Here is a 23414-nt window from a genome sequence, read left to right as displayed (position 1 = left end):
TTGTTTACTAATGGAACATATCCCAAAGTTAGTGGCCCACGAAATTGTCAAGGAAGAAAAACACAAAAGAGGGGCTGCATGGTGAATATAATTGGTTGTATTAAAGCAAAAATAAATTCTTATATACACTTGCACATATAACAAAGCTAAAGACAGAAAAATATATTATTGTCATAAACAAAACAACATAAACCATACACTGGTCCCTAAACTGATGTGGTTCTAGAGGAAAATCAAATCAAGACATATAAGAAAAAAAAGCACATTGAATGCATCTATATATTCATAGTGGTTTGAAACCTATAATTTGAGAACTACCCAGATGCCAAGTATCTGGTGCATAGAGACCTCTAACGTGCATATGTCATCATGAATTGTTCATGCCTAGTGAATTTGGCAGAAAGAAATAGTTCTGATAACCATATGCCTGCCTAGTGAATTTGGCAGAAAGAAATAGTTCTGATAGCCAATAAGTCGGGCAGCGTTTGGTCTATCCCAGGCTGATCCTTGCATGTATAGGAGACATTTGTGGACGGAGCTCTAGCCGCCTCCAAAATGCGGCGACAGTCACTAGGAATGTTTAGTAATCCAAACTCTGAGAAGTCAGGAGCCAAGCCGTCAGGCTGAGAGAGCCCGGCTTGTGGTGCCAAACTGCACCCTTGTCCTGAAATAGAAGGTCCGGCATCACTTGTAACCGCACTGGTTCTGCTACGGATAGATGGAGTAGGTCTGAGAACCATGGATGCCTGGGCCAGTACGGGGCCACCAGAATCACACGGCATGGGTATTTCTGAATCCACTGGAGGGTCAGCCGAATGAGTAGAAACTGAGGGAATGCGTACGCGAACCGGTCCGTCCACGGGAAAGAGAACGCATCCCCCAGAGACTCGGGCTGAGGCCATCTGCTGGCAAACTGCTTGCACTTTCTGTTCTCTCGGTGGCGAAGAGATCCAGTGAAGGACGACCCCATCTCCTGAAAATGCTCGAGACCTGCTGATCCTTCAGCTGCCACTCGTGGAGCTGGTTCATTTCTCTGCTGAGAGAGTCTGCTTGCACGTTCATCACTCCTGGTAGATGAAACGCCACAATATTGATGTCTTGTTTGAGGGCCCAATGCCATAGTTCCTGAGCCTCTCTCTCGGAATGCGTGCCCCCCCTGCTTCCTGAGGTAAAACATTGTGGTTGTATTGTCCATCAACACTCTCACGACAGAGCCTCGTATGCGCGGCAAAAACGATTTTAGAGCCCAATGAACCGCTCTCAGCTCCAGCACATTGATGTGAAGACTCGATTCGACTGTAGACCACCGACTTTGAACTTGGAAGGATCCAAGATGCGCTCCCCACCCTGTTTGAGAGGCATCCGTCACAATTGTAGTTTGAAATTCCGGCTCCAGTAATGGCATTCCTCGAATCAGATTGTCTGAGAGCTGCCACCATCGAAGAGCTTCCTGTATGTCGCTGTTGACCACCACCTTGTCGGACCATAACAGTGACTTTGAGCCCACCGGTCCGCCAGAAATTCTTGCACTGGCCTCATGAAAAGACGACAGTCCTTCACCAACGGAATACACAACGCCATAGCTCACAGCAGCGACATGTACTTTCTGACTTGACACTCTCGTTCCGACTCTCCACTCTGCCACTTTCTGCTTGAGTTTTTGAATACTCTCGACAGAAGGCTTCACCAGACATGACCGAGTCTGGAATTCCGCGCCCAAAAACACCAAGCTCCTGGAGGGAGACAGAAATGACTTTTCAAAGTTGACCGCAAAGCCGAATCGTTGCAACAGCTGCATGGTAACGTCGAGACTTGCCTGCGTCACTGCCAGAGACGAGCCCCATGTCAGCCAGTCATCCAGGTAAGGGTAGATGTGATGACCTTCTCGTCGGAGCCATGCCGCCACCGGTGCAAAACATTTCGTAAATGTCCTGGGAGACGATTTTAGACCGAATGGGAGAACTCGGAATTGTTAATGATTCTGACCCACCACAAACCGCAGGAATTTTCTGTGTCGTCGACACATAGGTATATGGAAATATGCGTCCTGCAAATCCAATAACGACAGAAACTCTCCTGGCTGCACCGACCGGATGACTTGCTGAAGTGTGAGCATCTTGAACTTCAGGCGTTGCAGAGTCTTGTTCAGGGCCCGAAGGTCCAGAATGGGTCGCCACTTGCCGTTGGGTTTTTTTACTGCGAAGTAACGGGAGTAAACCCCCTGACCTCTCTCGGCCACTAGAACCAATTCTATAGCCCCTTTCTGCAGCATAAGTACAACCTCCAGCTGTAAGATGTGAAGATGAGGTTTCACAGAATACACAGGAGGAATGGGAAATGGTGGATCCTTGAATTCTAGAGAGTGGCCCAGCCTCACCCTGTCCAATACCCTACGGTCTGATGTAATTTTCTCCCATTTGTTGACGTGTAGGGCCACTCTGCCTCCCAGGACATTTACTTGAAGACTGTCATTGCTGTGATTTTGTTGTTTATACTTGGTGGAAGAGGGCTGTCCTCCCCTCCTTCTGGATGCTTGAAAATCACGGCTTCTTCGTGTAGTCTGATCTGCCCGTCTGTATCCTTGTGAGGAGTATCCAGACTGATTGTAGTTCCAGTCTCTGGATGCAGCAAATTGAGTGTTCCCCGAAGGTCCACTGAAGGGTCGAAAGGGACGAAACAACCTCCCGCTCTTGCATGCCTTTGAGGGCTACATCTATTTTTAGACCTATTCGCTATTAGTAGTACTGGTTGCGAACAGGTCTACCTGAGGGGTTCCCCAAAGGGCGAAGATCTCTTGAATGACTTCCTGAGCCAATTCCCATTCGTGGGATACCGTGCTCTGCCTGCTCAGAGCATCTGCCATCATATTCTCTGCCCCGGCTAGATGAATTGCCGTTAAAGAGATTCCTTCTTGAATCGCCCAATACCAGAGCTGCATTGCCTCTCTGCACAGGGGTAGTGAACCCACACCTCCTCTTTTGTTTAGGTAGTGCATAGCCACTATGTTGTCCGTCATTATCAGGACATTCTTTCCCCTGACAGATGGCAGGAAGGCCTTCAGCGCTAGTCTGATTGCCCTCAGCTCCAAAAGGTTGATATGTAGTTTGGACTCCAATGTTGACCAACGACCGTTTATTGTCAAATCGTTGGCATGTGCTCCCCACCCCAGGAGTGAGGTGTCCGTCACTACTGTGATCTCCGGCCATGGTTGCCAAAAAGGTTCTCCCTTTAGGATGTTCTCTGCACAGGTCCACCAAAGAAGGTCTTGTATGACCTTGTTCGGAATCTGAAGAAGATCCAGCATTTGACCCAAGAACTGGGACCAATGAGTCTTTAGGGCCCATTGAAGGGATCTCATCCTCAAGCGTGCCTCTGGCACCAGAAAGATGCAGGATGCCAAGAGGCCGAGCAACCTTAAAAAGTCATAAGCCTGGAGATTTTGGGCATTTTGGAATTTGGAAACCATCTGACGAATGTCTTGAGCCCTCGTCTTGGGAGGCGAGCTCTTTCCTAAGGATGTGTCTAATGCAGCTCCTATGTACTGAAGCTGTTGGGAAGGTGTCATTTGAGACTTCTTTAAATTGAGGGAGAAGCCCAGTTTGTGGAGGAAGTGGCAGGTGACTTTCAGATGATCCAGTGCTTGCTCGGCAGAGCGCGCTCTGATCAACCAATCGTTCAGGTAGGGGTAGACATGAATCCCCCCTCTCCTGAGGTGCGCTGCCACCACTACCATTAACTTGGTGAAGACCCTCAGGGCGGAGGTCAAGCCGAATGGCATGACTTGAAACTGATAGTGTGAGTCGCCAACTACGAACCTCAGGTATTTTCTGTGTTTGAGATGAATCGGCACATGAAAATAAGCATCCTGGAGGTCCAATGACACCAACCAGTCCTGGAGTTGAAGGGCCTGAAGGATCTGAGAAAGGGTAACCATCTTGAACACGTCCTTCCTGAGGAACTTGTTCAAGTTTCTTAAGTCCAAGATGGGTCTCAGTCCTCCGTCCTTTTTGGGGATCAAAAACGGGGAGTACCAACCCTTCTTCCTCTCCGCTACAGGTACTGGTTCTATCGCACCTTTCTCCAGCAGGGTTAGAAATTCCTGCTGTAGGAGCGGGTTTGAAAGTTTCAACGGGTGTCTCCCTGGTGGATTGCTTTGAGGTTGCTTTAGAAACGGAAGGCACTAGCCTTGGGCTATTATTTCTAGAGCCCAAACATCTGAAGTAATGGCTCGCCATTCTTGCAGATGCTGCGACAGCCTGCCTCCTACAGGTGTTTTGTGGTGCAAGTCCTCAAAGTGGTTTTGTGGCGGATGTTGCAGCTGCTGATGGCAAAGAGGCTGCAGCTGGAGCTGGCTTAGCACATTTTCCTCGTCCACCACGAGTGGCCTTTCTTTGGCCCCTTTGACTGGCCATTCCTCTCGTCTTCCGTATGAGGTGTAATAACGATAGGATCGTCCCCTCCATGATTGCCCTTGCGCACGAAAAGGCTGAGGTTGCCTAATAGCAGCTCCTAAAGATTTTGCCACTGCTTTTGAGGTCTGCAACCTCTCAAGCCTCTCGTCAGCCTTGTTGCCAAAAAGGTGAGACCCGTCAAAAGGCATGTTCAGGAGGCGGTTCTGTACGTCTGGTGCAAAACCCGACTTCCGTAACCACACAAACCTGCACATTACCGTGCTACTGTCCATGGACCTGCTTACACTATCCGCAGTGTCCAATCCAGATTGAAGGGATTCCTGCATGGCCTCCTTTCCATCTCTAACGATGGCTAGGAAACCTTCCCTTTATTCCCCTTCTGGTATGTGCTCCGCCGCCATTACGATGCACTCCCACAGAGTGTACAAAAAATGTTTCAAAGGCACACGTGGAGTTGGCAGATTTTAGTGCCATGCTCCCGGCTGAAAATACCTTCCGTGCCCAACCATCCACACGCTTATCGTCCCTGTCTGAAGGGATAGACGGGTACGCAAGTTTGTTGGAAGCTGTGGCTGCCTGTATGACCAAACTCTCAGGAGTTGGATGTTTTGACAGATAGGCGGGGTCGCTACTGGCTGGGCGGTATTTTGATGCGAGGGATTTATTTACAGGAGGAATAGAATCTGGAGTTTCCCAATTCTTGGCCACCCTGTTTTGTAAGGCTGCATGAAAAGGTAATACAGGGTCTTCAGTGGGACCATGGTCCAATATGTCTGTTAAATCGTCCTGGACGAATTGGGCTGGTGGTCTAGCCCATCCCAAGTAATCTACCACCTTGGTCATTAACTGACAGTAAAATGGACTGGCATGCTCTCCTGGATCTGGTCTACCAAAGTCATTCTCAGGAGAGGTGTCAATGCCACTTGCATTATGTAATGACTCCACCAAATCCCTCATTCTGCTTTCCTCTTATATCAAACATTCTGGGACATTTTGGGTGCCATATTCCAGTCCAAAAGGTACATCTTCCTCCTCGGATCTCTCCTGTTCCTCAAAAATTGAGGTCAAGGATTTGAAAAACTCCTTCCTAGGGCGAGGCTTGAAAACCTTCTCTGGGAGAGGAGGAGGAAGAGGTGTAGTACCAGGTTTTGAAGAAGATACATGTTTTGTAGTTTTCTCCTTCTCTTTTTCTGGCTGCCCTGGCTTGGTTGGAGCCTTTGGCGCCGAAGGTTTCGGCGTCGACGTCGATAAAGGCGTCGACGGCATAGTGGTCGTCAACATGGTCTGCTTCGAGGGCGTCGAGGCGGCTTTCGACGGTTTCCTCTTCGAGGTGTGATAGGTCTCGGACGGCATCGGTGACCTCGAGCGGTCGACTTGACTCGAGCGTTTATCGCTCGGCGTCCTGGAAGGTTCCCTATCCTTCCTTTTATGATCACCTGGGCTCGAGGGCGCGCAAGTGTCGGAGCGATGACGCTCCCGGCCAGCTTCCGAAGAAGGTGCGGACCGAGGCTTCGCCTTCTCAAACACCTCCATCATTTTGACCCTGAATGCTTCCCACTCTTCAGTAGACAAATGATTTGTGGGGCATTTCATTTTCAGAGACTCGTCTGACGATGAGGTGGAGGGAGACCTATGGCGTTGTTTCTTCGACTTTTTCGACGAATGATGAGAATCGTTTCGGGATCTAGATCGATGCCTTTCGCGTCGAGGAGATTTTTCCCCATGGGGTCTCGACTCGACGCTAGAGGCTTTTCGATCCTTCCGACCTACCTGCAGCTTTCCTCTCCTTTCTTGCAAGGCCTTCCCCGTCATCGCCTGACACTCCGAACAGGCCTCCATGTCGTGGCCTACCCCGAGACAACACAAACACTCGTGGTGCGGGTCCGTGATCGACATTTTTGAGCCGCACGACTTGCATTTCTTAAAACGCGATCTCGGGTCGTGGTCGGCGTCGATGACGAGGACATAATTACTTCTCGTTATATTATATTTCTTGACAGAACTCGAGGCGCGCCAAATGTCCGAAGCAACGTAACTGCGGAAAAACGGAACTGAGGCCAATGGGCGCCGCGCGTGCTACTTATACACCCGATGACGTCACCCGTGACGGATGCCTTCGAGGGACCATCGACTCGACGACATTGATGCACGGCGCCCTCTGCCGAAAAAATTTCCGAAGAGCAGCAAAGCTGGATGGAATACATCTAAGATGAGGAATACGTTGGAGGACACAATCCACTCGAAAATGCTTTTATAAAAAGACCAAGGGTTCCCAGCCTGATGACAGGGAATATTCTAAGCATGTGAATCCATGAAAGATCCAATGCTGGAGAAAGTCACAGATTTTATATATTTTAGAGGAAAAGTAGTGAGAAAAGTCATAAGCAGAAAGGAGCTCATGGATATTGGCTTGGGAGGTGTGAGCAAGATTGGTGGGTGGATGAAAGTTTGCAGGGGTGATTGTGAAGGGAGGAGATTAGGTTTATGAAGCAGGAGGACTTGGCGGAGTCCAGTTCAGAGGTTAAGGTAGCAAGGGAATCTTTGTAGACTAAGAGTATGGAAGTTGTATGCAATGTGCACCAGCTTTGTAGGTCACGGCACATGTTTATTTTGAGCGTCTGAATTTCAGAGATGATCCAGGGCTAAGGATGGGGACGGGAAGGGGAATGTGAGAGCAGGGTAGTATTGGCCAAATTGAGTCATAAGTGCATAGAGAAAGCACAGTTCATGGAAGAGGAATGAATAGGGGAAAGAGACAGAATGGAGGCCCTCAAGGTAAGGGGCAAGACAGCCCTGCCTGAATTTCCTCTCAGTCATTGAAGAGGGGGGATGAGAAGAAGGTGGAGCTACCTAGATGTTAAAGTGAACAATGGAGTGATCATAGGGAGAGGGGTAAATGGAGAAGCCATATGAGGCAAGTGAATTATTAAGACAAGGATAATAGAGTTCCCACCAGAGTGGATAGGTTGGTCATGGGGGGAGTGGTCAGTTAGGAGGGATTCAAGTTCAAGGCAGATGGCTGCAGGCAGAGGGCCTGAGAAGGTTACAGTCCCCCAGCATGATAATGGGATTGTCAGTAGGAAGCGACTCAAGGAGAAGGGTTAGATCACGAAAAAGAGAAAGAACAGTGAGAGGAGTAGGAGGGAGGAGTTGAATGCTGGCATAGTCATAAGAGGAAGAGTGGATGTCAGATGGAGGTAGATCGGCAGTGTTGAGAGCCTTACTAATAAGGAACCCCACACAGCTGTCCTTCCCAACAGGCCGGTGAGTGGGAGAAGGTATTACAGTCAGTGTGAAGAGCTGCTAGTGTAGCAGTTATGAGGGGAGATGCAGGTTTCTGTGACAGCAAGAAGTAGAGGGTGATAAGAGCCGAAGTAGTCAGTGATGTAGGAAGGCTTGTTGCAGCGGGATTGTGCATTCCAGAGGCCAAGTGAAAGAGTAACAGGAGATGGGGGAGAGGAGCAGGTTTTGTGCAGTAGGCGAGGGAGATAGATGAGGTTTCTAGTACCCTGGAGTGCAGGAACATCTTATTTGAAGGGTGTGGGTGCAGAAGGAAGGAGGAGGGTGGGATGGGGGGGTGGAGAGTGATGCAGAGGTTAAACCAAGTTGAGGTGCAAGGATATGAGAGTGAGTAGAAGGAGGAATGGTGCAAGACGCATGATGGAGGGTAGAAGAAATAGGTGAGTGAAGACAATGAGGAAAGGGTGCAGCCCAAGAGAGAGGGAGGGTAGGTGGGTAAGCAGAAAGGAAAGGGGGGGATGGCTGGCTGAGAAGAAGAAGGTGTAAGTTCAGAGTTGGGCTGGAATGGGGCAATGGATAACCAAATGACAGCTAAAAGACGCAAAGCAGCAATTTTCTTTGGTCCTGTGAGGTAGCAGAAACTCTGCGCTGAATTCTGGAGGATTCAGTGTGAGGCGAGATTCTGGCTGGTTGGTGAGAACATGTGAGAAAAGACAAATATCCAGTAACACCTTACAATGTGATCAAAAGTGTATACTGGAGACCAGAAAGACAGAAGATAGCGGTGGATGGGTTATACTGAAGGGATTGGGGCAAAGAGGGGACAATCAATTAAACACTTGTGGTGGGGCTGCTGTAAATTAAGGCCCATGAGGGATTCTGCCCTTTCTCTTGCAAAGAACGTTCTATGAGTGCACATAGAGGAAGAGCTGGGGAGACTCTGACAAACCCCAAGTGAAAATGGTGGGCCTATGTAAGTGAATACAAACTGTGAAGAGCTCTAAAGCATTGGAAATTGGAGTAGGTCCAGTCAGTAGCTTCCAGGGTATGGTCATTAGACTGTCTTTTCAATTAGGGCCTCATCACGAGTTTGACTGTAACCCTTAAATCCGGCGGTAACGCTATTAGCGCCGCATTTAAGGGTCCGCCGGATCACGAGTACAAATACCGCTGGCGCTATTACAGCCGGCGCAAATACAGCGGCTGTAAAAGCGCCAGCTGTAAAAGCGCCAGTATTCATTTGCGCTATTACAAAGCAATCATAAGTCCGGCGTAGGCGCTATTAGCACCAGAAAAGCAGCAGATAATCCGCCGAAAAAACCCTTTGCCAAATGCTGGAGGTAAAAGAACACAGGACACATTAATAAGGGCCCAGGTGAAACCTATTGCAAATCAGAGGCCTACAAAGGACCCACCCATGCACAACACACACTTTCAAACACCATGCTGCCATTTGGAGCGGGAGCCTTGATATGGACATCTACCAGCTGTGCCTGGAGCTACAGAGGCCAGCCAACCAGGTCAGGGCCCCTGGAGCGCAGGCGGTGGTGGGGATGGGGAGAAGGAGGAGGAGAGCAGCACCTGCAAGGCGGCCAGCCATCCCGAGGGTCAGGCCAACACCCTGGGCCCTGACTGATGGGCAGTTGTTAACCGAGTATAGGCTGGACAGGGCAACCATCACCCAGTTGCTGGACACAATCCAGGCTGACATTGGCAGCCGTATAGCTATCAGGACTGCAGTGCCCCTGCTTGTGAAGCATGTGTCTGTGCTACAATACCGCGGGACTGGCAGCTACCAACATACTGTTGCCATGATGCATGGCATGGCCCAGTCCACCTTCAGTGCCATGCTTGGACAGGTGCTGGATACTCTGCTGCTCCATGTGAATGAGCACATTGCATTGCCAGCCACACAGGCACAGGAATGTCATAGCAGCCCTGGATTGCACACATGTAGCACAAGTACCACCCCAGACACATGAGGCAGCCTACCGAAACCGTGCAGATGACCTATAGCCCTGACCTCACCATCAGCCACTGCTGTGCCCGCTTTCCAGGATCCACCCACACCTCCATGGTCCTGCGCAATAGTACCCTGCCAGCGTACATGGATAGGCATTGAGCCCAAAACACATGGATGCTGGGTGAGTACAAATGTAGTCCGAAATGCATGTTAAATGACATCTGATGGGGCTGGACATACACAGTGAAATCCCTGCCTGCCAGCAGGAGACATAGGCAGCACCAGCACTGCAACATTTCCATGCATGTACCTCGCACGAGAACCCTTGGACAGGTTCAACACGGCAGAACACACCCAGCCTGAATGGCAAAGACATGTGCCAGCACAGTCACATATGGAAGGCCAACTACCACAAAGCCTCCTGTATGTCGCTGTTTTGCTTCTCACCCTGACACAGCAGAGACATCCCACCCTGGCCACCCGACAGTCATTCCAAAGGTGCGCAAAGGTAGGCACATCCACAAAAGCACTACACACAACTAGTTTGATTAACGACAATGTACATCCCAGAAACACTGACCCCTGATTGTCCAATCACATGCCTGGAGAACTGTACATAATTGTGCCAATCAGCAAACGCAACAGCAGCCAAAGGGATTGACAATTACACAGGGGCTAACAACATGTCGCATTCACAAGCAGATGGAAGCGTCCCCTCCTCCAGTGACAAGGGACAGAGTACTGTTACATTTGGCAACAGGGGTGTTGCAGTTAGTAAGTACTCTATTGAATCAATGCTGCCCCTAGCACCGCACACACCACAATGTAAGTAACCATGTGATAGCTAGCCCACATGTGACACATGAGTGTGATGCACATAACAACTCACATATACATAGATACACAGCTGCATGGCAACCTCACACCATGCATGTCCCTGAAGGCAAAGGGTGGATGCCAGTATTGCAATAAGACAGCATGACCTCTTCAACACAAACGTGATCCTGCTGCCAATGTTACTGATGACTGAGCCTTGTGCACCCACTGAACTAAACTTGTCCTCATACCTGTATTCTCACCCCTGCAGGTGAATTTGGATATCCCCAGTACACATGGCCGATGTCCCCTGTGCTTCATCCACACACTGCAGCTGAGGGGGCATGCAACATTGCCCATGGACGTACATGCATCTGTGTGGAGAGGGCATTTGAATTGCTGAAGGCATGCTTCCGGTGCCTAGACCGTACGGGAGGGGCATTGATGTATGCCCGTGAAAAAGCTCGCAAAATCGTACTTACATGTGCCATGCTGCACAACATTTGCTGTTGCAGGAATGTGCCACTGCCCCCCGATGCTAATGCGGCCACCTGAGGATGGGAGTGAAGATCATGATGTGCCAGAAGGTGTTGTACGTGCAGACAGGAATGGGGTAAGGGAGGGGAGGTTGGCCAGACAGGGCTTGATTGACAATTATTCTTGGAACAGCTGATGGCTACATTTTACACATATCACTTGAACATTAAAGAGCACCTTATCACAATCATGACTGTCCATGCTTTGTATGAATTTTTAACATTATTTATTTAATGATTGACAAACCCCCTCCCCCATTGAACACCCAGCACACAATCCCCCTACCCCCCAGTGAACACCCAGCACACAATTCCCCCTCCCCCAGTGAACAACTAGAACACAATCCCCCTCCCCCCAGTGAACACCCAGCACACAATCCACCCTCCCCCAGTGAAAACCCAGTACACAATCCCTCCTCCCCCAGTGAACACCCATCACACAATCCCTCCTGTCCCCAGTGAACACCCAGCACACAATCCCTCCTCCCCCCAGTTAACTCCCCACAACAGTGCAGGTAGGTGCATGTTCTCAGGGCAGCCACAACAATGCCATGTGCATCTATGATGGTCGCGGGCGCTTTCCATATCCTGGCCCCTCTGGTGTGTGGGATCTCAGGTGGTGCAATGAATGGGGCCTAGGTGAAGGCTCAAGGGATCCCTCCGTGGGTGTAGTGGAGGTTGATGGGACTGACCCGATGACCTGCAGCTGCTGACAGAGAAGGTTGTTTGATTCCCTTGTCTGCTCTGCAAGTGCAGGTACTGCCTCGCACAACTCCTGTACACTTTGGCCGAAACCTGTCATGGCTGCGCTGCATTGCTCCACCACTCTTCGGGGGCACGTGTTGTCTCGGGCCATGTACTTGCAGCCATGCCGTATGGATCCGCTGATGGCCTTGATGTGCCGGCTGTGCACTTTGTCCATGGGCTCCACTTTTGCCTGTTTGGCCTCAATTATGTCCAGACGTCCCATCACAGCAACTCCCGTGACGAAAGGTACCCCTGGTGTGGCGGTTACCCGCCTGGCAGCTGTGCACTGCCGGGGGGGGCTGCATGGGGACATGTTGGCAGCTTGGATGGGGCTGCTGTGGTCTGAGTACCTGTATTCTGGGGTGCCATATGATGGTGTGTCAACATCAGGCTCTGGTGTACGGACACGACGCACATGCACACGTGGGGTTTGTGCTACCTGTGTGACTGGTTCTGGGCTCCCCTGTGGTGTGGCCATCCCTTCGGTGACGCTGCATCTGGGGGAATGCAACAGTCCTGGCTGAGGCGCAGCTGGAGGTGTCTGTCCCTCATCGGCCTCTGACCCACAGGTGACTCCCTCTGCATCGAGAGTCTGCATGATGGGTTGGGGTGAGGTAGGCACTGACACCCTGCGGCCATGTGGGTGCTGCAGCAGTCTGGTTGAGCTGCGGTGTGGTGATGTGCGATGAGTCCGGTGTCGGTTTGCTTCTGCGCGGCCCCTTTGCGGGGTGGTGGTGCTAGTTGGGGTGCGCTGCCTCAGGCGCTGTGATGCAGTGGCCTCCTCATCCTCATCGTCGTCCCATGGTGATCACTGTGTGCCTGTGGGGTACATAGGGTGTGGATTGAGTTCAGGGCGGCCTACATTAGTATCATGTAGTTCCTGCCATCAAGTGGGATTGTAGCCAGTAGAAATTATGCATAGCACTTGCATTGTGTTCAATCCCCATGTCGTGATTGGTGGAATGTGTCAGTGTGGAGGGACACTTGCATGGAAATTTTTGTGTGTCATCATCACATGCGTGATGAGGATGCACAATGCACATGGTGCTGGGGGTTTATTCATGCACACTCACACTCTACGTATCAGTGCCATGGCAATGGATGTCTCTCCCCTGGCTCTTGTATTGATGCAGTGCACATACAGGGGAGTCTAGGGGGCGCTACGGTACGGTGGTACAAAGGCTCAGTTATGGGTGTCTGCAGTGCCTCACACACATTTCATGCACATTCATTCACTCAGGGTCTGCATGTGTGGTCCTTTCAGATTCATGCATTTGGGGGGGCGCTCACCAGCAGCTGGCTGGATACCAGTGCCAGCCTCCGCTCCGCCAACTCCCTCTATGGTGCCCATGTCGATTAGCAAAGTCATCTTCTCCTCCCAGGGCGTGAGCTCGGGTGGTGGGGGTGGTGGTTGTGGCCCTCCTCCAGTGACCCTGCTTAGACTCCTGTGCTGGGAGAGTATGCCACGTACTCTGACAAGCAAGTAATTGAGGCGCTTGCAACAGTCCTCCCCATTCCGGGGCACGCGCCCCAATGCAGACACCCTCTGGCTGATGTGCCGCCAGATCTGTGCACGATGCTGCCCGCTTGCCTTGCGCTGCTGTAATTCATCATGGTGGGTCTCTGCCTCCTCCACAAGTACGGCCACCTCCTGTTCACTGAATTTGGGTTTCCTGATCCTGTCCAGGGCTGACTTGCCCCTAGTGCGCTCCTGTGACATTTTTCACTCTTCCCGGGGGTGGATGGCTTGCAGGGGCTGTGATATTCGATGGATTGTGATTTCCAAAATGTCCGCCGCTTTATTTCCTGTTCCGGCATTGACACGTTTCCCATGCGCTAATAGCGCACGCTATTAGTGTGCGATATTGACACAGCGGAAGGGCACCGTGCGCTGGATTTACGGGTTCTTGAGCCATTTCTACGTCGAGAGCTATTTGTGCTAACACCATGTCCCAGTGCGCGTGCACGCAAACTCGTGATTTGGTGGACTATCCGCTCGGGGGCTTGGCGTTGGCGCTAATACTGCTCGACAGGAAATATGCCGGATTACCGCCAAACTCGTGATGAGGCCCTAGTCGAGAGATAGTTCCAGCTGGTTCCAGTGCTGTACATGTCTAAACACTGGTTTTTACTAGTACTAGATGAGTTTGGTGAGTACTGAGTACGGAAAGGTTAATATAAATTGTTGACATTTAATGTGAATGGAGTATACTAAGCCCTGATTTTCAACTTTATGTTGAATCAACTGCTCTTCGTTCTTTGGGGATCCTAATTAATATCTATGAGGATAAAGCAGGATATCCAGTTTGCATAAAACACATGAGAAATCTGACTAAAATAGATCTTCCGTTTATGTTGCATAAATAATGAGTGTGTTATGGGAGAGCCGGTGAAGGCATGTTTGTTGGATTAGCAAAGAAGCCCTTCTGAAGTCTCAGGGCTACCACTATAGGTTGTTACTCATGGACACTCTACATAGTTAAACTATAGAAGACAGACAAAGAAAAAGCAGAGCTGAACTACTTGCATCCAGAAGAGCATTAACATTTTTTTCCAATTCACCTCTGCATCATAACCTCCTGATTAAAGTGCTGGTAGGCACAGCCTTGGATGTGCTTGGATTTCGTATCAGTTAAGACCCTATATAATGATAGTTTGCACCTGGAGGTGTCTTGTTCCTGTGTTGAAGCAGAAATCTATTTCACTAGTACCAGCATGTTTGAAATATTCACTGCATTTAAGACTGAATCAAGTGTGCCTCTCAGATCCTATAGGGGTGAGATGCACTGGTCCTCACCACACAGTACCATCACACACAAATCAACACTTTCATAGGAGAATACATAGACACATATGTGACCCATCTGCTTTTTGTATCTTGGTCAAATGGGGAGTCATCTTTGGATGGGGAAGACAGTGCTTATGGCAGAGGTGGAAACGTCACTAAGATGGAGACTAGGCCAACAATAGTTTTGGGGGCTGAGGAGAGTGCTGCAGCAGCAGATGTCAGCGTTGCTGCAGCAACTGACTCGTTAACGTTGGGATCTGCACACTGTGCCACCAGGTGATGATTAGCAAACTCCAGAAATACAAGATGAGATTACACGAGGACTAACAGAACGTAGCAGTGTACTATCGAATTTCACTGTGGTGCCTAATGTCAGCGAGGCTTCAGGTGAGCCAGAGCGGAAAGGACTAGATGAGAGAAACACAATGAGACAGAAGGTGAATTCTTTCATGAATTCATTGCAAGAAGAATTCAACAAGGCTGATGGCAGAAACAGAGACAGACCAGCCATACTAAACTGATCTTCAGAGGAGGAAAGTTATGAATAGTGATATGACCATCATTGGCTTGGAAGGAATCCTAATGACGATGCTCTGCTTCTCAAATCAAGGAAAAAAGATCCTCCACCTACCATCATTAGGCAACAAAGTCAATCAGGAAAATACACCTTATGACTCGAGTTGACTCGAGCTGTTATGCACAAGCAATGAGTGTGTGGCAAAAAGGAAAGCAGCCATGTGTCGGCAGTTGAAGCATCAAAGCATTTTTAGTGAAGCAGAATGAGCATGTTCAGTAATTGAAACGTAAAACACAATGTTCGTTTACGATTATAAAGAAACTTTGAGAAACAGTTAGTAGAACTATTTAACGTTGCACGCTTATGATTTCTAATACAATCACACACAAACAAACACACACACAAAGACCTTTCTATCCTTGCTGTTGCATTAATGTGCTCTAAAGTTGAAAAGCCAAGAGAGACGACGTGGCTTTCATTTTATAAAAAAAAAATCTGAAATTCCACATTCTTTTAGCGTATTTAAGGTACTCAAATTGAAAATCTTTTATATAATTTCAAGCTGTATTAGTAACGCCAGTGAGCTTCCTTATCGTGGTCCCTGGGTGCTGATAGAAGTCACGAAAATGAGGGGATGCTTTGCCAGGGATGGGTTGCGCTCACGGAAGATTTTCCCAGGGTGAAAGCAGTTGGGCTACATCCCCAATACCGTAAGAGTCTTTGGCTAAGGGGTAGTTCAGCTTTGAGCCACCTGCAAAACCAGGGTGCTACTGTGGGTGTGTTGAAACAATGCACGGGAGAAATGAGTGCAAACACCCTCCTGCTCACTCACTACACGCTAGGTGGCCAAAAATAGCCAGACTGGACTGGACGAACCTACGTGCAAAACAAGGATGGGATTTGAAATGTGGATCCCCTGGGAGAAATTTCTTGATGCCTGCTAGCAGCTTTACGGGAGTGACAGTAGTGGTGCTGGAGGCTGGTGCCCTCTTGGTCTGTGGCTGGACTTTTCAATTAGTTATTTACAAGCCCCAGTTTATCATTCCTCTCTTAGCCAGGCTTTCTGTTCTAAATATTGGACACAAATGCTTAAATGATCGTCTTTAAGGAATAGTTACTCGGCTTAAAGCTAAGTTACATGAACAGTCGGATGTTTTTGATTCTAGACTGTATTGCCTCATCTGTTTTTTCTGTTATTGTACTCAGATTTTCACAGGGGGTGGGGGGCTGAGTTGTAAAGAAGTATTTGTTACTTACCTGTAACTGTATTTCTCCAGAATTGGTATCTTTCATAGATTCAGATGCTTCAATGTCCCCTGTCGTCAGACTGGCAATCCTCGGTAATTTAAATAATAGTATACTTAATTAAAATTATCCTACAGGAAAATGCTTAACAGCAAGCCCCATAGTCCCTCCACCTCCTTTGGTCTTTTTGGACCATAACCAATGAGATGGCAGGGATTAGGCTCCACCCCAGGCAACCATCTTCAGATTCTGAAACGTGTAGGCTGACAAGTGATGACTGATAGGATACAGAGCAGCCACTCCCCAGGGGAGGAGGACGGACGCATGTGAATCTATGAAAGAAACCAATGCTGGAGAAATACAGTTACAGGTATGTAACAAATACTTCTCCAGCATTGGATCTTTCATAGATTCACATGCTTGAATAGAATACCAAGCAGTCAAACGACTATGAATGTGTCAGTGAGCAAAATGTGTCCATATATATATATATATATATATATATATATATATATATATATATATCTATATATATATATATGAGACTCAGTCTGCATAAGTGAGCAGTGCTCAGAACACTTAAGTAGAGACAAAACAGTATTGGGAAGGAGGGATACATATACATATTATAAGCATACCTAGGCTACTCCTACCTTAACCAAATAGGTATTGAAGCACTGCCTGTCCAACTGCCGTTTCCCTTCTGATGTCCTCCAGGCAGTAATGCTGGGCAAACGTGTGGAGCGTGCTCCAAGTGGCCGCACAACATATATCTCTTAAAGACACTCCCGCTTGGAATGCTGCCGAAGCTGCTCTTCCCCTGGTGGAGTGTGCTGTAGGCAGAGACGGTAGCGGATTGCCTCTCATCTGGTGGCATAAGTTGATAAAGCTCGGGATGCAGCGCACCACGCCCTGTTTGGAGATACATCGGCCCTTGCTACGTCCTGCTAATGCGACAAAGTCTTTTTGAGGTTCTGAAGTCTTTTGTCCTACGTATGTAGAATTTTTGTGTTCCAGCAACGTCCAATGAATGCAGTGTATGTTCAGCTGCAGTTGTACGATTGCCGAAAAAGGCAGGTAATACTATCTGCTCCAACAATGTATACCCAGAAAAAACCTTTGGGATGAATCTTGGGTGAGGTCGAAGAATGACTTTATCCTTCTGAAAGATGGTAAATGGTGGTTCGACAGAAAGTTCTGGTAGCTCCCCAATGCACCTGACTGACATGATGGCTCCTAAAAAGGCTATCTTCCAAGACAGAATTTTCAGGTCGCACCTATGAATAGACTCGTAGGGTGCTCTCATTAGTGCTGCCAAAACAGTGTAAATACTCCAGGAAGGGATAGGTTTCCATTCCATGGGAAAGATGTGCATCAAACCTTTCAGGAAGGCTTTAACTGCCGGGCCGGAGACTAGAGACTCTGGATGCGGTTTTGTGGTGTAAGCAGAAATGGCTGGAAGGTGAACCTTAATCAATGAAAGCGCTAAACCACTCTTTTCCAATTGAGATGGCTAGATGCTGAGAATGGGTCTGTGTTCGATGTGACACAGCACACCTTGAAGCGCTTCCACTTCTTGGCGTATGTCTGTCACGTGGACGGAGCCCTGGCCGCCCTGCATATGCCCAAGCGCTGAGTCTAGCATGAGGTTGTGGAATCTTTGCTGCCGAGAAACCAGCCCCTGGCAGATATACTGGCGGGGTTGTGGTGGAGAAACTTGCCCTTGTGTTGCGACAGCATGCAGATGTGGTTGGAGGTGGATGGAGGTCTCCTGCGACAGTTGTAGAAGTGCAGTGCACCATACTTGACGTGCCCACGCTGGGGCTATCATGATCATGGTGCATGGTTGTTTCCCAAGTGGACACCCCACCCAGAGAGTGAGGCTTTCCTCCTTAGAAGTAGGGTGGGCGTGGGTGTTTGAAAAGGCATGCGCTGCAGTAGATTGGTGGCCTTCGCCCAACATAGCAAAGCCCTGTGGAATGTCGGTGTGAGTTGCACAATGTTCTCCCATGATCTGCTGTACTGGAACCATTGCTTGTCCAGCTCCTCTTGAAGCGGTCTCATCTTCAGTCTGCAATTAGGCATGAGGAAGATACAGGAGGACACCAGGCCCAGGAGGGACTTGTATTGTTGTACAGTGGAGTATGTCTTCTTCTGAAACCATACGACGAGGCATTGTATTGTCGCCACTCTGTCTGGGGGCTCAAGTATCCAGATCTGCCCTCAGGATGATTGATGTTTGCGCTAGTATGGGAGATGATTTGTCCTTGTTGATAGGAAATCCTGTTGATAGGAAATCCTAGGTTTTGAAGCAGAACTGTCATCTTTTCCACCGCCTCTGACGCTGCTCTCAGGGACACCCGCTTTATGAGCCAGTCATCCGGGTATGGAAAAACCTGTACTCCCAACTGTCTGAGATAGGCGGCCACTGGTGCCAGACATTTTGGGAAGATTGTCTGTCCTGACTTGAGCCCGAAGAGGAGCACCTTGAACTGGAAATGATGTTTGCCCACGAGAACCGAAGGAACTGCCTATGAGAGCAGTGGATAGGAATATGAAAATAGGCGTCTTCTAGGTCTAGGGTGGCCAGAAAGGCGCCCTTGTTGATTCATTGGAGGACCATCTGGAGAGATGTCATTTTGAACTTGAGTCGGCGCACAAATGTGTTGAGGGCCCTTAGATCCAGTATTGGGTGCCACTGCCCATTCTTTTTCTTTATTAGGAAGAAGTGCTAATAAACCCCCTTTCCTTATTGTTGGAACGGGGCCTGCAGCCTTTAGCATTAGTTTGTCGACTTCGACCCACAGCTGTTTCAATAGGTGTGTGTTCCTTGATCGGGGAGGTCACAACGGAGGTTGCTGTATGAAATCTATGGTTTGGCCCCCTTGTACCAGCTTTAACACCCACCTGTCTGAAGTGACAGTGCCCCAGTGTCGCAGGTGTTGGGTTATGCGTCCTCCCACCAGGGTGCGATGCGGGAGGCGCTGCATCGTGGTGTCAATTTTTCTTGGCCTGGGCTCTGCCCTGGCTGAATCCCCTTTTTTCTCTTTGGTTTTGGTGACCTGATGGTACCTGCCCGCTGTTTGATAGGAGCTTGACGATGACGTCTGTCCTTGAAAAGACCTGCCATACGCTCTGTATCTAGAACTGGAGCATCGAAAAGAGCAAAAAGGACGCTGCGCCTTATCTTTGTCTCAGAGGGACCTGATTGTTTCTTCTGCTTCTCGATGACAACAGTGTCCCAATCATACCGTTCTGTGTCAGGCGTATCTCGCAGCAACTCACTCTCCTTCGGCTCATCCCCATGTGTGCCAGTGTCAGAAAACTCCCTGTAGGGGTCGTCAGGTTCCTTCGAATCCCCAACGGGTCTTCATGCCATTCAGAGACTGTGATGTTAGATGGTGCTCTGGTCTCTCGCATCCTTTGTGGTGAGGACCGTGGTGGGGAGGGAGAATGCCTCCATCTTTCCAGTCTGGGCTACTTACTATAATGTGATCACTGCCTCTGGTGATTGCTAACAGACGGTGAAGGGCGTTGAAGCTCGGGCCACAGAGGACTTGCTTTGTGATGGTCTACCCTCTCTGTGACTTGGCAGAGCAGTAAGCAGTCTAGCTCTTTGTCTCCTCTGAAATTCCTCCATCATTCCATGCATGGATTGTATTAGGTCCTTCCATGAGTGGTTGCCAGTGTGGCCTGTGTTCTTTAGGCTGATCTGGCTGTAACTCCTCCCCTTCTGAATACTCTTCCTGCAGAATGAGGTCTGGCAATTCTGCTATTTCTGTTATTGGGGGTAGCTGTGCTGCCCCTTCAAAGCTCCCTAATGGTGGAGTTTGATTCCAGGGCAACTAGCTCCTTCTCCTGGTGAATTAACTGTACATGAGACTTCTCAACGATGTCCGCTGCCGTGTACGATGGAGTGCCAGTCAACGGGGTCCATCGACGAAAGTGGCCTCATCGTCGAGTGTTGTTTCGTGGATGAATGCTTAGTTGACGAGTCTTTCGACAATGAGGTCTTCGTCGACGAGGTTGTGGTTTTCTTGGTGGACAATGATTTGTCCATCGACAGGCCAGGTATCTTGGACGGAGCGAGTCTGCTCGTGCACGGCGGCAAAGGTTTTGGCATGAATGGCGACCCCGTGGACGATCATTCTGCCGATGAAGAGGAAGATAATAATTCTTTACCTTTCTTGTGATGATCCCCCTTCTGCAGGGCTTTGGAGACTTTCTCTGACCCCAGGGTGGTTTTCACACTCTTTTTCTTCCCCTTGGGAGGTGGAGACTCCATCCAGTCCACTGATGAAGCTTTCCTCTTAATAATCTTATGTTATAAAATTATAAGTGCTTTTTTATAACACGCTTAATACCGAAGAGGTTTCTAAGCAAGGACCTGGTATTCGAACCTGTGTTGCTCTGCATCATCTTGCTTCCAAGACAAGCGCGTTGCCACTGACCTATACTACATGTTGTCTTTGAAGCTTGCTTCTCACTCTGCCTGGTTAAAGATAAAAGCGCAGCTTTTGAAGATTCCTTGTCAGAGGACATTTGCCTGCTTTCTAAATGTAGCAGGAGTCTTCTATGCTTGTCGTCCGTTGTCTTTTTAGAGAAGGTCGGGCACATTTTGCAGGACTGTGTCTCAAGAGGATAGAGGCAATAAATACAATATTTATGAGGGTCTCTAATAAAAATCACCCTCTTGCTACATTTGCTGCAGTCCCTGAATAGGGAGGTTTTCTCCTTGGCAGTGTGCATTTCTGGCTCTGCCATGAGGTAACAGAGAGGCAGCCAAAAACTTGATGTTTTAGGGGAAAACAAAAATGCCCTAAGCCCAGGAACACTATGGCCAGTGAAGGCACAATCCCATTAATGAGACACTACCTTTGGGTAGAATATAAAATAGGTTTAGAAAGATGAAAGTGAAAAAAACTCTGAGAGCTCAAGAGAATTCCCCTGTTCAGTTAGACCACTGTGACGATGGCTTCGTGGGGTGGAGCCAAAGCCTTGCCAACGCATTGAACAGGTGCTAAAAGGACCAAAGGATGTGGAGGGACTGCACAAGTGAAGGGTTACACAGGGCCTATGGGGCTTGCTGTTTAGCATGTTCCTATAGGGAAAGTTTAATATAGTATAAAATTATTTAAATTACAGAGGATTCCCAGTCTGACGACGAGGAATATTCAAGCATGTGAATCTATGAAAGATCCAATGCTGGAGAACTATGTTTCTGGAATCTATTGTTTTCAAGCGATGCAAGATGTTTATCAGCAAGATGGCCGCTATTGGTGGGCATGCTAAATGTATGTTCTGTCTGCCATTTCTATATGGCACTGTGCATCTTGTATGTAATGCATGCTGCTAAGGCTTTTTCCCCTCAAGGAACCGAGGATGATGCTTCTATCTAGCCACCAAGGGGAGGTTTGCAGGCCCATGGACGCTTTGAAGAATAGCTATAAACTCTCAGCCATGAACAGGCTGCTCAGAGTAAATTGGGTCCCTAGGACCGATACCCTACAGCAAACCTGGCTAGAAGCAACTCCTTGACTTCTGACATGTTGATGTGGCACTACAACTCATTCTGATGGTATCCCCAGTCTCTCTCAATCTCCCCCAATCCATATCCCCTCTATGTCAAAAAGTAAGATGACACTGAAGGCAGCTTTGACACCAATCTCGGCATTGAATGCCTTGGCATAGAGGAGCTGCTCAACGCCACATGACATGTTGATGTAGAAAGTGCCTTCAATGCCATTCTGGACTAACTAGGTATGGGTCGCTGTGAACAACCATTGGCCGCACCCTTTGCTTCTTTTAATGACATGGTCTTTGTGTCGTCGTCCTCCGTGAGCTGGTAATTCACAAAAACTGTCGTTGGGGGACTTCTTTTCTTGGGCTTGGTCGAGACCTTAGATTTTGAAAGTTGTTCTCTTTCTTCCGCCATGTTCTCATACATTCGATCTATGGAATTCTGTATTCTTTTCTCTGGGAGGTCGTCATACCAATCGATTGGTAGAAACTCGTCCTTTCCCTCTAGCTTCTTCGACAATTTCGGCAGTTTCAATTTCTCCATGCCCATCCCATCTAAAAAAAATAAGCATTTTGTTAACATGACAAATTATTAATTAGAAAGTAATTGATCAATACATATGTGCAGTTTTTCCCACAACACCTCTACCGCCTTACATCATTGACTACATTTAAAATGGTGAGTCTCTATGCTAGTCAGATTGAGCACAAACATACAGCCTGTGAGCAGGGAAAACCCAACGCCCATATTTGATGTGCAGTGTTCAAATGTTTCACTCACATGATATGAACTCAGATCAAACCTCTGAGAATAAGTAATACTCAGCATTTGGCGACATTCCTCAAATTGATTTAAAGGCAGAAGAAGAGGTTAGTGCTAAGCTCTTCTCCTGAAGCAGGCTTGGTTCACCATTGTGTAGGTTTCCTTGCTCAGGTAAGGATGAGATCTGAAGCTCAAAGATTAATATGCATCAATGTGTTTCACTCTTAAGTTACATGACTACAAGATTAGTTTAGGACTAGAGTGCCTTTTGTGGTACAACAATTCAAACAAGAGATTGCTGGAGAAAGGGGAAGTGAAAAAACGGATTGGTGTTTCATACATAAAGAAGGCAACATGGGGCTAGACTAAAGTTTGATGGATACATTGATATCAGCTCGTTAAAAGTAAGTGATGGACAGTAATGATTAATATAGGGAAGGACATTTAACAGGAGGATGTCAAATGTGTAAGAAATCATACAACCCCATCTGCTGCTGCTTTTGTGAAGATTCTGGGCTTGCCCATGTGGAGATTGACTCTTCTGAACACTACACCTTCTTTAGTTCACAGGCCTATCACTAATCCCTGTTTCCACTTTCCTATGGGGTAAAGAAGATAATGCACACAAAGTCATCAATATATGAACCACAACATAGTTGTGCCACCCTGAAATGTGACATTTCTCTATAGAGCTATATCCAATCTGACGATGACCCCACAACGATCTATCAGTACAGGGCATGGGCCGGGAAAGTAAGATCACAATCTGAGTTCATATATTACACGGCCTGCAGTAGCGGCCGTGTAGTTATGGTCAAATTGCTCAACTCATAGAAAGAACACTTTTTGGGCGGCTTATAGCTTTGA

General features: G+C 48.4%; 1 protein-coding gene across 1 annotated transcript in view; it reads right to left on the bottom strand.

Annotated features, from left to right (window-relative positions):
- Positions 1-23414, bottom strand: part of LOC138493088 (uncharacterized) — a 726753-nt gene that overhangs the window by 607292 nt on the left and 96047 nt on the right. The window contains exon 3 of the mRNA XM_069620304.1: positions 22058-22339. Within this exon, the coding sequence (XP_069476405.1) occupies positions 22058-22339 (282 nt within the window). The remainder of the gene's footprint in view (positions 1-22057; positions 22340-23414) is intronic.

The sequence above is a fragment of the Ambystoma mexicanum genome, chromosome 10 (assembly GCF_040938575.1).
Source record: "Ambystoma mexicanum isolate Mex_15411 chromosome 10, UKY_AmexF1_1, whole genome shotgun sequence".
In the NCBI taxonomy this organism is placed as follows: Eukaryota; Metazoa; Chordata; class Amphibia; order Caudata; family Ambystomatidae; genus Ambystoma; species Ambystoma mexicanum.
This window is presented reverse-complemented; position numbering and strand designations above follow the sequence as displayed.